This window comes from Poeciliopsis prolifica, unplaced genomic scaffold (genome assembly GCF_027474105.1).
Source record: "Poeciliopsis prolifica strain line A6 unplaced genomic scaffold, Auburn_PproV2 SCAFFOLD056, whole genome shotgun sequence".
Taxonomy (NCBI): Eukaryota; Metazoa; Chordata; class Actinopteri; order Cyprinodontiformes; family Poeciliidae; genus Poeciliopsis; species Poeciliopsis prolifica.
Genome location: NW_026562431.1, coordinates 2312347 through 2326493, shown reverse-complemented (window position 1 = coordinate 2326493; position 14147 = coordinate 2312347). Strand labels below are relative to the sequence as shown.

Sequence of the window (14147 nt, the reverse complement as noted above, 5' to 3'; positions counted from 1 at the left end):
AAAGCCACAACATTCCAACAGTCCCCGTGTTGCACTGAATCATGAAGAAAGTGAAATAAAGTGTTGATTTGTTTTCCCAGTAAAAGTAATCCTATAAGTTAGAACTAGACAAGTGAGAAGTATGTGGATTATGTTTATTACACCTGACAGTCTAAACTCCATCCAACTGGGGGCCTGAATTGTGTCATTTCTTACATTTTTGCTTTCATACTGCACTATGTCAAACAAAATCACTTTAAGAAATCTGTTCCCCTCCCAGCCTGTGGGGGCACTGTACCAAGAACCACTTCCTTTTTCACAAAATGTAAGCAAGAATAAAGTGACGGCAGATTTTAGTGGTGGTAGGATGTCTTTTTTGTCATTGGCAAAAGATCACAAGTCATTTCTCCAGTAGCGCAAAACAAACTTTTGTTCAGTTTGCATTTACCCATAATGCCTAGCACTGTACTCCACTTCCGTCAGTTTGGCATTTAGATATGTATTCGAACTGCACCAGATAAGAAATCTGGCTGGACTATAAAACTGTCCCAGTGCTTATCACGATAAACGATATTGTTGTTTTGTGACCATTTTCAAGTAAAATATTGAATCTGATCAATCCAGATGATTATTAATCTACAGGATCCTGTGCCAGGTGTGAACTGTAGCTCAGTCTTTACATCAGTGGGTTGTCTCCAATAATGCAGCAGTACATGTGAAGAAGTCTGATGTGTGCTTGGTTCATCAGTATTTCTGCTCCATAGAGCAACTAGAGAGAGACTGGCTGATCTTTGCAAAGAGCAAGACCTAATTTAAGCTCAAACAAAAAAGACTTGACTTCACCACATCACTGCAGCTGCCATAATGACACACGTAAACATAGGCCGAATATGACGGAAAAGTTCTAAAAATGTAATGTTACGTAGGGCATCATTGTCATGGTGTGAATGTGTGAAGACTGAAGAATAGAGCTGCTATCAGGTATTGAGTTGTTTAGCATCTCATCCAGGTGAACACTGAGGTGTTTGTACTCCTCAACCATCTCCACTTCTCCTGTGATATAAATGGTGTCTGACATAACCATGTTTTTTTTTAAATATACAGTAATCTCCTTTGTTTTGCCCTAAAGCTGCTCCTCCAGCTCCCACGGCTCACTACAGAGTCAAGACTGTCGTAGACTGAGGCAAGCATGAAAAACACAACGGGGCCAAATGTTTCTGCACCGACTGCAGATTGAAAAACTTTATTATATTTCTAAAAGCACACAAATTTCCACAAAATACCAAGATTCCATCTTGTTTTATTTATTTTTTTCAAACCCAACAACATGTGAGCTGGGTGTGTTGTTACACCCAAGCGTAATTTGCGCAAAATCAAAATTATTCAGAGCTTTAATGACAGGGGCCAAAAATGTCTAATTGGAGGTACTTGATTATCTCTACCGATTGTTTTTGACAACTAGAGCATGATACTGCTTAACCTTTTATTTTTGTCAAGTTTAATAAATGGGCTTGCCAAAGTTGGCTTTCTCATAAACATCACTGGATATCACTACATGTTATTAAATTAAAAGCAAACATAGCTGACAGCGTGTTAATGCTCTATTCATTTCAAGAAGATTTTAATTTACAACATCTTTGAAAGGCCTCACCGTTTTACCGTGCATCTCCATAAAGTGTCTGAGGTGGCAAAAATATATTTGGCATTAGTAATTCAGGACCACACTTTGAGTGCCTCAGCTTAAAGACATCCACCTAACTAGTTGAATTCAGGCAGCAGAAGAGGCTAGTTCAAGCCAAGTGTTTTTTGAGTTTTGGGTGTGAAACTGTGGCTTTTAAATCACAGCCATCCAAATCTGGGTTCATTTAAGTTCACAAGAGCACTCTGTCTGTTAGTTTTTTTAAACATCTTTCACCTCACATAAAAATAACTCCTTTAGGTCCAACTGGAGAAATATCCTCTCGTGGGAAAGTCAGAACATGAACTGTTTAGTACCTCCCAGGCCCAAAGGATAACATTACTCCTGCAGAAAATGATTACCACTGTGACTAATCATGGCATGCTAAATATACAATTTAACGAAAGCTGCATAGCTACAGTTAAATTTAAAAGCACATTAACATAGAGGCTCCTTCAGTTCCCATCGTCGATGTGCATAAATGACGACGAGGCTGGAGTGATCCCGATGCTGGACCTGCTCGATGAAAAGCATGTTTGGCTGGCCTGAGCTGCAGATCTTTGGTGTGTCTGACAGGAAGACATCTGAGCTGCAGACTCCTGAAAACAATGAGATGGGGAGCGGCCATTTCCTGTCACTTGACAGGGGGGAGTGGGCCAGAATCTTGGCCTTCACCTAATTTTTTTTCTACTCATCTGTGATAAATAGGACAAGGGCATATTTATGACACTCCAAATGACTAGGAGTGCCATTAGAGTTGATCCAAGATAAACACTCTTGGTTTTAATCAAATTCCTTTTGTAATTTTGACTGGAAAGACGAATCGCAAAGATAGGAAAAACACTTTCAGCTATCCGACGAAATAATTTTCCATCATCATTTGGTGTAATGTCTTAGACGAGTTCAGCATTGTTCGGTCTGACAGGACTTCTCAGGTTTCATCACTGCTTCATCCAGATGAGATCACATCTGTCTGGTGTCTATGTAGCGGTTCTCTCCTCTGAGGGAAAGCCATTACCTGCTCCATTAGCCGCTCCTTCAGCGGCTTCATTCGCTATGCATGAACCACCAACCCTCCCCCCTTTACAGGCCCTGGGAGCACAAATCAATAGGAGGAGGTTTAAGGTGACGATGAAATCAACAGGGACCGCTACAAATCATCATTATGAGGTCACAGGTCAAGGTCAGGCAACACGTCCCAACTCACACTGCACGCTAAGGGAAAAGCTGCAGCAGTCGGTATTTCCTTACTGACTATAAATTGTACCCACAAGCAGAACAAAGCAGTTGGGTTACTGCGCAGCTAAAGGGCTGGTGAAACGCTTAGATACACGTACAAAGTCTAAACGCCTAGGAGCTTTGGCTCTACATTGTTTTACATTTTCAAAAGTGTTTTGTCACACCACCTGCACCCTCAAAATTCGCCCTACCAATATCCAACAAGGGCTCCCCGACAACAAGATCGAGTTGCTTCTGAAACATAACCAGTGAAACATTAATAAACATTCTAATGTGAAACAATAGCACTTGACAAAATCTACCAATTCAATTGTTGACTGTGTTTTCTATAACTTTGCATTTTAGTGATTTTATGATGTAAAGAAACAACTGCCTTACAAATAAACTTGATCAATTGATTAATCAATTGATGGATTGATTTTGGCCCTATAAATGTCATTTTAATCTCAGATGACTTCAAAAAATCTACATGAACTTTGTCTTGTGCACTTAATTCTTCCAATAATAGAGGTTGGTGACTTGGAAAAACAACAGCTCAAATCCAACCTTACAGGTTCCAAATGAGGGTCTAACCTTTTCACCGGAGCTGTACAAGGATGTGAGTTTCCAAGGGTGCTCATTTCCGTGCCAGCTGTCATTACATTCAGGTGTGGCGGGAACTCTGAAGCAGATAGCCCCTCCTCTATCCAACGCATTCCTTAAACCCCACCGCTTCCTGTGTCCGCGCACGTCTGTGTGCAGGGAAAAGGAAGGGAAGGAAGAGCGGTGTGGCAGAAGAAGTGAGGGTGGTGAACTCATGGGAGGATTATCCGCCTCAGGCGCACATTGGGCGTCTGTCCATACAGATGAAAAGCACACAGTGTTGACATCTTACTGCTCCTGTCCAACACCACTGACTGCTGGTTGTAGGTTTATGATGCCGTATGACTGAACAGGACCAGAATGCTACTGAATCAATTCTGTCACTGGATTGTTACCAGTGAGAACTCTTAACACTTTTTTATTTCGTCTCACCCTTCAATATTTTTAATATACTTTCAACCAATAAAGATGAATCTTTAAATACCTTTTCCTAGCAGGGTAGTTGATATAATCAATGTTCAGATGAAAAGGACACCAAAATCAAAAGAAGAAAAAAAAAACAGAACTCAAATATACTTATAATCAATATAAACCAGAGCATTTTTGTCTCTTTTCTGAATGCATTCTGAATGGATCAGACTGTCATCTACATTGTAAGATCTTTTTGTATGAGCCACAGATAAGCTCACACTAAAAATACCAAATGGTGCACCGATAAATGGGTCCCGATTTTCTTAATTTTGTTTGATTGATGACTGGCCGATATCAGCCAAACCAAATTCATCCACCGATTTTTCCACCCTCTTCAAAGGTCTACAAATCAATCACTGCCCATTTTGCTCTGTCAGAAAAGACGCACCCATCAAGGTAATGTCTGCTAGTATGGCGTTAACAATAGTCACTCCACTGTTGCCAAAATAGCAACTTTGTCATAATTTTTTTTTTTTTAAATATCGGTATTGGCAAGTCAGGGTCTGTAACCAGCCAGACAATTGGTGCACCCCTAAAAACAAGCATTTTTACAGTGGAATAATCCTTAATTTGTTCCTCAGTGGGGTAATTTCTGTGCATCAGCATGACAAGTGGTACAACACAAATAAACACAACACATTACGGAAGCATGAGAAGACCAGAAAATCTTTAACTGGACTCGAGAATCTTCCAAGTGTTTTGGGTGCCTATGAACTCTACTGAGCTGTCCCACAGACAGACAAAACAGATACTGCCTCTATCAACACATACACACACTGTAATGAGAATGTGTCCAATGAAAAACTGCCAAACACTGCAGAAATGTGTACTGTATTGTCTGGGGCAGAGAATGTGGTGGGAAACAGACTGCCGGCTGTACTAATGGGAACACACACACACACACACACACACACACACACACACACCACACACACACACACACACACACACACACACACACACACACACACACATATGCACTCACATGGTCTCCAAAAGGACACAAAAACAAACACACTGTAACACTGTAAATAACTACTGACTGCTCAGAGGAACTGACAGTAATAGCTGTACATATGACTGAACAGCAAGCGACTCTGTTAACTGAAACTCATCTGGTAGTTTCTGTCTCCATTCCTCTGCAGCAGCTCTGGGAAGGACTGATTTGAAGGTGAAGTGGATGAGTAGTGGATTTCAGAGAAGCGACAGGTCGAACAAGACATCTGCAAACTAGTCTGCTGAATTTGTGTAATCTGGTGGGAAATGCAGAGATGACGGTAATCTTTGTCGGAACAAACAGCCGATCTGATCTGAGTTCACCGCCTCCCAAATGGAATGTAAAACGAGTCAAACTGAGCTCCAGGGAACCTACGGCAGCTGATTTGTTAGAATGAATAACTAGCTTTGAAGTCTAGATTATTTTCAGCTCTGGGCTTTGTGTGTTCCCAAAACTATTAAAAGTGTAAGAATGTTTAGCAGAAATAGACAAGACTAAAACCAATTCATAAAGTGGTGCGTTCCTGCAGATGGTTATCCAGCAGGCTGAATCACTGGATTTCCCCAGAACTCTCCTGTTTACATGATAACCTGAGCAGCTTGGCAGTTGCTCCTGCGCCGATAACACCACATGCTGACCGACTGGTCGGGTAGCTTTTGGGAATCACCTCCCTACAAGAAGGAAGTTGTGCTCAGTGTCTTCTTCTGGGGTTTTTGTGTCATTTCCTTCAGTGGTTCTTGGTGCAGCACCTCCACAGATGAGGAGGTGAACAGATTTTTGAAAGGATTTTATTTGTTTGACATAGCGCAGTGTGAAAGTGAACCACAGCAGCTCCGCAATTGAACTAAGTCTACCAGACTATCAGGTGGGAAAAAGGCCTAGCATTCCCACACGCAACCCATTTCGTGACATAAAAAAACAAGCAATTTGAAGTTTACAAAAACTGTGTTTTTGAAGAGGTTTGATCATTTAGGTCCCAAATATAGTCGGGTGGTATGGTTGGGAGCAGAATGTCCGCTTTCTAAGTACAAGCAATGCTTCTCCAACAGATATGAAGGGGTTTCCATGTTTTCTCCATCTCAAGACCTCAATTTTTCATGATGAAAGTCCAGTGCATTTAGGGCAAGAGAGCAAGCCTTTCTGCACTCTCTGAACCCTCTAATGGCACAGCAACCAACACTGCTGCAAGGACCACTTCGACAAGAAATTACACTAGGAAAGCTTTGTCAAGCTGTACAGTATGGAAATCACATCTGAAAATGTCTCGAATTAATGTTTTCAAGATTTTTTTTACAGCTCTAGACTAATGTTTTGTAGTAGTTGCACTGAGTGTTTCTCTTTTTTTCTTCTTCGGTGCACTAGCAGAAAAGCAAGGTTCAGCCAAATTTGACAAGACATCGCATTCAATGTTACAGTTTTACAGTTTCGCTTTTTTGTAAACCACTGTCCCTTAAAACGGTACTGACCTGTATATAATTAAGTCTAGTAAACACACAGTTTTTTATTTTAACTGTACTTGACAGGTAGCTTACTGAAAAAGTGCTTAAAGTAATTTAATGAGCCAAATTTAGCTTTTTACAGATATTTTTCTTTTACTTTTTTGAACAGTAGTTTTGACAGGAAACAGTTGAGCAGTGTATTCATGTCAGCATGTAATGTATTTTATGGATGTGCTGTTTTTTTTTCAGTGTTTCAACTCGAAATGCATCAGAACCAGGGAGCAGTTCACAAGTGGTCCATTTTTGTTTGGTTAAGAAGTGAATGCAGGCATTGGGCCGAGTGTCAGCAGGAGAAGCAGAGTGATTTCTTGTTTTTTTTCTCAGATGTTCACATCAGTCTCACAGCGCTCAGTTTGGAGGCACAAATATAACCCCTTAAATATCATCAGTGTAACCAGACGGGGCGTTTAATTTATGAGCAAAACTGTGGGAAATATAAGGACGTTCGACCATCTGACTAGAAAAGATGTGACAGTCATGACTGCAAAGAACCTAAGAGGACAATGCCTAGCTACCAGCGCGCTATCCTAAGCCTTGCTTCATTCTCTGAAAAGCCTAACCCAGCCTAGCGTAGCTCAGTCTGTTTGGCCTCGTGTGCGACTGTCCTGGAACCACAAGGAGACTTTCAGTGTTGGACACTTAACTTTCAAACGTTTTCTCGAATGAACTCTTTTTTTTTTTTTCGTTTGCACAGCTGAGAAAATGGGTCGCATGCACTACCAAACTGGTAATTCTTTGATGTTTTTTCTTAAAATAATAATTAAAAAAATAATAATAATCAAAGAATTACTCAAGATACACACGGTGGGCAAGTGGACGTGCAATGTGATGTGCGGTACACTCAAATACGACGTATGTCTAAAATGCATTTTAAAACTGACTTTTGAGCATTCTGAATCGATTCAGTATTCCCATGATTAGGAATTTTAAATCTTTATAGAGTTACGTTTTTTTCCTCCCCTCTCGCATCAGCCATTGTCAGTCATGTTTTAAAAACTGAACTGATATTAGAAACAGTAACTGTGTGAAAATGTAAAATACAACATTTTAGCCTTTAACACAATTTTTACCCAATAATCGATTTACCGTATGGGTAAATCAGTTATCGGCTGTAACAACAATACTGGAAAATGATACCAAGTTTTTATATGGTGCATTCCTAATAATTATAATTGATATAAAGAAATAGGCCAAACAGGAGCTGAACAAAGAGGTTATATTCTTTTGTCTACAGTTCATATAAAGCTTGTTCAGAGTAAAAACACACCTTCAGCTAATCAGAAGGACCCAGAGGGAGGAGCGCATAAAGTTGCCAGCTCTATTTCGTGTTTCCAGACAAGCCAAGGCTTGTGTTGCTGCTGAGAGTTGCATGCATGAGCTGCATCTTCTTCTCTGTGCACTAAAGTTGAACTCTGTACATGTAGGTCTGCGAGTAAGAGTCCCCTTCAACCCACGTGTCCGTCGGTCACGGTGACTCACTCTGCTCTTTCTCTGCTAATTTTGTTTCGTCGGCGGGCGTGTGGGGTGATAAAAGGGGGGTTGGTCTCAGTTACCACGTGATCAGAGATTTTCACTCGTTTTTCTCAGGCCTCGCTTCAAGTCGCACACCTTTTCTTTCCTGTTTAGGTGTGAGTTACACCTAAACAGCGAGAATCTGCGCCCTGGAGGCTGCAGAAGTCTGCTTGGCGATACGTTTCCCTGCTCAGCTTTCTCATCAGTTTGTGAGAAATGAGGCATCACAAGATGCTGGTCGGCGGGTGAATCCGGATCAGGCCTCACTGCAGGGAAGCTTCCTGCAAGCAAATCTTAGCACTGAGGTCAGTAATTACAATGCGGTCTGATCCGGATTAAAGACTCCATAATTAAAAAAAAAAACAACAACAATGCATTCTTTGCTGCAGCTGAAAACAAGCAAATACCAGATGAAAATCTGCTGTACAAAGCCGATACGTTCTTCCCGGTTAAGCTATAAAAACACTGTTGTCGCGTTCTCACCCGCTTTTACTTCAACTCCCCAAGTCTCCATCCTGTTTCTGTTATTAGCTGTGATGGTCTTACGTAAGCCGCGCTTCATTTCAGAGCCCTGAGATAAAGTCGGAGCAGCTCCACAGCTGATGACGGCGCGGTCTGCCCAGCTCTGAGAGGAGGGGACCGCATCCAGGGGAGGAGAGGAATTTCATTTTGTTTTGCTTCTTGGAAAAGCAACATCTGTTATTAAATTCAACTAGAATGTTTTTTGTTTTGTTTGTTTTTTTATTCCTGTGAGGAGTTTTTGACCTGGATTGCAACAAATCGGCATTTTGGGACACGCGGGAAATGTTGAAGCAGCTGAAATTTTTAAAGAGCAATGTTGTGACTGAGCTGTTGCAGGTTTTTTTTTTTCCTTCCCCCATTCTTTACGGGCTCTGCTTTGCAGAAAAAGAATGAGGAAGCATCATTAAGTTAATCTTGAGAAAAGTTTGTTTTTTCTTGCTAGTTACTAGGCAAAGCTAAATTCAATTAAATAAATAAATCACTGATGCTCATGGCAGTGTCAGGAGGATTTTCTGTAGCAGTCCGTATCACAGTGTCATCTGCAGAAACCTCTAACTCGAGATTGATAATTTTCTTGACTTTATGAAAAATTCTTCTTTGCACTCAATCCCTGCTGAGCAACACATAGGCCTGTCACAATCACGAATTCTGCTGGACAATAAATTGCCCACAAGTTATTGCGATAAACAATAATATTGTTATTTTCGGATAATTTTCAAGTAATATGAAGGTAAAAGCATAATAATTCAATAAGAGAGTCTCAATAGTCAATGAACTTTAAATTCTATTGAATGCTTACCACTGAATCTGGGACATATTTTAAATATCCAAAATAAATCAATAGAAACAACAAATAAAATGAATTATGGAGTCGTTATAAATAAAACTGTCCTTCAATACAAATAGTGCTCTCGTTGAGGCTTTTGTCATCCAGTTTTCAGGAGTAAGAGAAAAAAAGTATCAACAATAAACCATGCAAATGGACATGAATGAATTTGTTTTCATTTATCATGCGATCAACTGATTCAACACATAAGATCGGGTAACATGGATTTGAAGTTTTATTGCAACATGTTGCAAAAATGCTAAAAGTGACAACAATTATTTATTACTCCCTTTTTTTGGCAACAGTCTGGCTACGACTGCGTGTCACACCAATTATAACCCCTTTAACATAAACACTGCTCCAGGAAAACATTTCCATGTGCAATACTTTAGTCACATAAAAAAGAAGTCTGATTTGTGACACTAACCTGCACAGAGTAACCACATTTAATCATATTTTTAAACTTAGATGAGAAAAATAACATGCATGAGTTCAAAAAGGTGTAAATATCTTTTACAAGGCTAAATATGTAGAAATGCGATATTAATATCTGTATCGGGAGAAAATAATTCTAGATTAGATATGGGTGACAATGTGCCCAATTTGAAACAAATGATTTGCTTAAAATGCAGCAAACCATGTGAAAGGTTTGTTGCAGTTTATTTTTTTTTACACTTTTGACCAAAGTAGACAACCTATTGTTTTAGTCAGTTTCCTTATCATTTGTTTTACGTTGGATGTTGGACAAGCCTGTGAAATAATGGGTGGATTTAAGTATGCTTTTCTGGTGCAGAGGTATCGAACAAATGTGTAATTCAACACATGCGTGTCTGTAGATAAAAACGTCCAAAACATTTTAGTGTAGAACCGATTTTTTCCCCCGCACCAGATCAGTATCAGCCGCTAAGCCTCAGATATCGATATTGGAAATGAAAAAAAGTGGATCGGTGCATCTCTACAAATATGTAGATCCGAATGTGGAGCTGGAGACAGATTTTCAGGATCAACAGGAGCAAGTAGCTGTTTTCAGAACAATCTGACGCTGTGTGGGTCCCTGATGCCTTTCGTGCCTGTTTACAACTGGACATGGACAAAAAAAAAGGAAGGAAGTGGAGGGGATTTCCACTCAAGGCCCACTGTTAGCAACCAGTGCCCACTTCCACTGCTGTTTTGCATAAACCTGCAGGACCTTCAGTCGTTTCTCCACCAGGTCATTAATTACGAGGCTTAAATCGGCGTGTTGACTCACTGCACAACTGCAAAAGTTGCAAATGCCCGTAGGACCCAAAACACACACGCCTTCGATCTCTCCTTGGAGCTTCAGGTGTAAACATGTCGAGATTCATTATGAATAACGGAAACGTCACCGCCGTCAAGTAAAGCAGTGAACAGTTTCTCCAACGCTGCAGTCCTGCTACTAGCGGCGCCTCTCAGGACCCTGTCACTTCAGAAAACAACAACCCGGAGAGCACCGTACCTGCCTCCACCGTATCGCTCAGGTCGTGGTTGGCGGCGGTCCGGGGAAACTCCTTCAGCTTGCGGCAGCTGAGGTTCAGCACACCGCTGGCCGCCGCCTCCTCCAGCGCGCGCTCCAAGCCCCGGTTGGGAGGCAGGTTCGCGCAGCCGACGTGAGGCTGGTTAGACGGGGGAGATCCGAGCTGGGCGAGGGGAGGGCGAGCCGACTCCGGTCCCAACGTCGCCATAATTTTCCGCTTCTCCGCCACGCGTGCGTCCGGTTATATCCAGGTGGGAGGCGCGGGTTCCGCGGGACACCGACTTCCCCAAAGCCTGCCGTGCCGTGCCCTGTCGCGCGGTGAGATTCCCAACAAACGGCGCCGCGTCTTCCTCTCAGGGTGCCGTTACGTCAAGTGTAGCGGATACAAGAAGAGAGCGACATCCGGTTCCGACCTTCAAAATAAGACTCTACTGTCACGCTGCTAATTTGTGGCCAACTGTTTTAAAATAATGTGTTTCAACAATGTAAAAGCAAGACATTTGACAAATGACTTGTTTCATACAAGTTCAGCACTATGTCAGAGAATTGATATTTCTCATAATTTAGACACGTTCCGGTATTCCTCTTGTGTCTTTTAAAGGTGGAAAAACGTCAGACCAAATATTTATTTACTCACACAACAGGTTCTATTTAGAAGACAAACTACTTTTTAGATTTAAATTGGAATTATATTGATTTTACTCATTACGGTTGCGCAGTTGACCTTTCATCGCCTCAAAAGCAGGACCGTTAAAGCTCCAAATCGAGTTACTTGGTAAACAACGACCTCTGCTGGTGAAAAAGTATGAAGCTTCTCGGACAGCGACAGACGATGTGATAGAAAAAAATAAATGAAAATATACAAAAAAGTGTGGTCTCAAAACCACCACCACCACTAATTATATTATTACTATTATAATAAAAAATAATAACAATCTAAAGTAAATGTGTACAAAAAAATAAAGAAGTACCGTAACAAATTAATTAGTCAATAACACAAATTAATTAATAATATTTAACTTGGGACAAAAATGTCTAAAACTTGACCAGAAACAGTGCTATAAATCTCGACAAGAAAGGAGAACAACACTGAGTAAACAATTGTAAGTTATCTAAACAAAACTGGGTTCTTGAGTTTCAGTGGTAACAATTATTAATCCCACATGACTTTTAGCTCGATTACCAAAGTATTACCAAGAATACTTGGGAAAAAGTATTGACTCATAGCTTCTTTTTTTTAGCTCCAGATTTAGTAAATTCATTTCTGAAAGATTTGGCTCACAATATTGCAAGTGGTCAAATTTACCATGTAAGTGGAAAATGTGAATTTTCAACTCCTGTTACATTTTATCTCATTTTAATTTGACGTGGATAGTACCTTTTGAGATGCCAAATTTTACTTGAGAGAGTTCTGGCCGAGACAACACCATGAAAGTCCCACAATAAAATGAAAGGGCATAATAAATGTTTATGGATATGGCAGACAATGATTGAACCATTTGGCTGTAAGTTTGGAGGAGTCAAAGTGAAACTTTGAAACTTATGAACATAGTAGCTGTCAAGCATGTATGAATACAATAGATTTTGATTAGAGAGCTATTTATTCAACTCTAAGATATCGTGATCATTCAGTGTCAGTCACTTTATGTTAAAAAGCTGAAGGTCACCATATCTTTAAATTAAATCACATCCAAATTACCAGTGATCCAGTTCCAAAAACTTTACTGTAGCCCATTCAGCTTAAGGATAAATGTACTCTAATTATTTAAATGCTTTTAAATTACATGTATATATTATGAAATGGCTTTTCTCACCATATTTCAGTTTCTCATCACTGTGTTAGTATTAATGTTTGTCTTTGTACCACTAATGCCTTCCTCCTGCCTCAGGGCATAGGCAATACAAGTTAATGCACTGGTAGTTTTATCCCTAAATGTCTAAAGCACATTTATAGCTCTGATAAATATTCAAATTAATCAGATAAAACCCACATTGAATCTCCAAACTCACTTGAATTTAGGGTTGTTTTTTTTTCTTCCACTGTAATGGCCTTAATGTAGGAAACTCAAAACCGTGATGTCACGGGAAAGAAATACTATGCATTAAAAAAAAGGAGCAAAATGACACTAACAAAGTGTCATTCGCTCTCTAATCGCCCGTTTTTATCAGAAATATGACAAGCTGCGAGAGGTAGTGTGGGAGAGTTGAGTGTAGGTGACAAACTGAAAGGCAAAAATCTCATTTACATTTCCATCTCCTCAGTGAAATAATAGAAAAAAAAAATACCTGCATTTCAGAATAAAACAGTAAGATTTTCAGATGGACTTAAAAGTGTAGAAGTAGGTGAAGAGCATTTCTATAGAGAAAATAAATGTAACTGGTTTGTGAGTAAAAAGCCTTTATTTGCTAGCAGTGTGTCTGTGTGTTAGAGCTGAGTCAGCTGATTCCATGACAAGCACGGGTCAGCATGTTACCACTGCTGATCACCGAGTTCTCCACCACCGCAGCTGTGACGATGTTCACTGACATTATGCACTGCACAATAACTCTGATGTTGACCTGCTTTTCAGATCAGGCTGAATTTTCCAAACAAATAAATAAAAATCTGTTGGACATTAATGGAAACTTTCTTCAAGTTAAAAGTACATTTTATATGTACTTTTATTTCAAAATGTCGAGATCTGTTATTTTTGGTTTATTTGTTTCAAACAGGCTTTTAAAAACAAGAAAACAAGCGATCAGTAGGACAGAGGAAACGTAACCAAGAACAAAACAATTAGCTCACCGATTCTTTTCTGTTTGAAAAAGAGTAGGAAGAAGTGAACACTTATTTAGTCCTACTCCTCATTTCTATTTAATGAACTATATCACTCACCAAATCAATAATGCTAAAAAAATTTGCAATTGAAATCATGTCATAATACTCATGTGCCTGTTCGATACACTGGGCTAAAGAACCACCACATATATTACACTACATAGACAAAATGGTAACAAAGTAACTCTCATCAGACAAGAAAATCTATGGACAATAATAACAGTAATAATGACAATTGTAAATATCAACTGGAGTTACAGCATCAGAATAATTACCAACTTCTTCCCAATGAACAACTATATATTCTTCTTAATCTGTGTTATGCCACAATAAAGTGCAAAACTAACACACAGAGAAAAAACTAATAATAACAAATATAATAAGATAGCAATAAGCTACCAACAGTAATAATAGTAACACAGAAGAAAGGAAGGGAAAAAAAAACTTATATTTCTGCACAAAACAAATGTCATGTCTTTGTATTTATTGATGCTTGGACATTGTTTTAGTTCCATATTCAGTTTGTTCC

The 14147-nt window shown here is 39.7% G+C and overlaps 1 protein-coding gene across 5 annotated transcripts in view; it reads right to left on the bottom strand.

The window, feature by feature from the left end:
* The window catches only part of lrch1 (leucine-rich repeats and calponin homology (CH) domain containing 1), a 62975-nt gene extending 51817 nt beyond the window's left edge, over nt 1–11158 (bottom strand). For all 5 annotated transcript variants that reach the window (XM_055059785.1, XM_055059781.1, XM_055059782.1 and 2 more), the window contains exon 1: nt 10783–11158. In XM_055059785.1, coding sequence (XP_054915760.1) covers nt 10783–11008 — 226 coding nt within the window. In that variant the 5' untranslated portion in view covers nt 11009–11158. The remainder of the gene's footprint in view (nt 1–10782) is intronic.
* Between the last annotated feature and the right edge of the window lie 2989 nt (nt 11159–14147).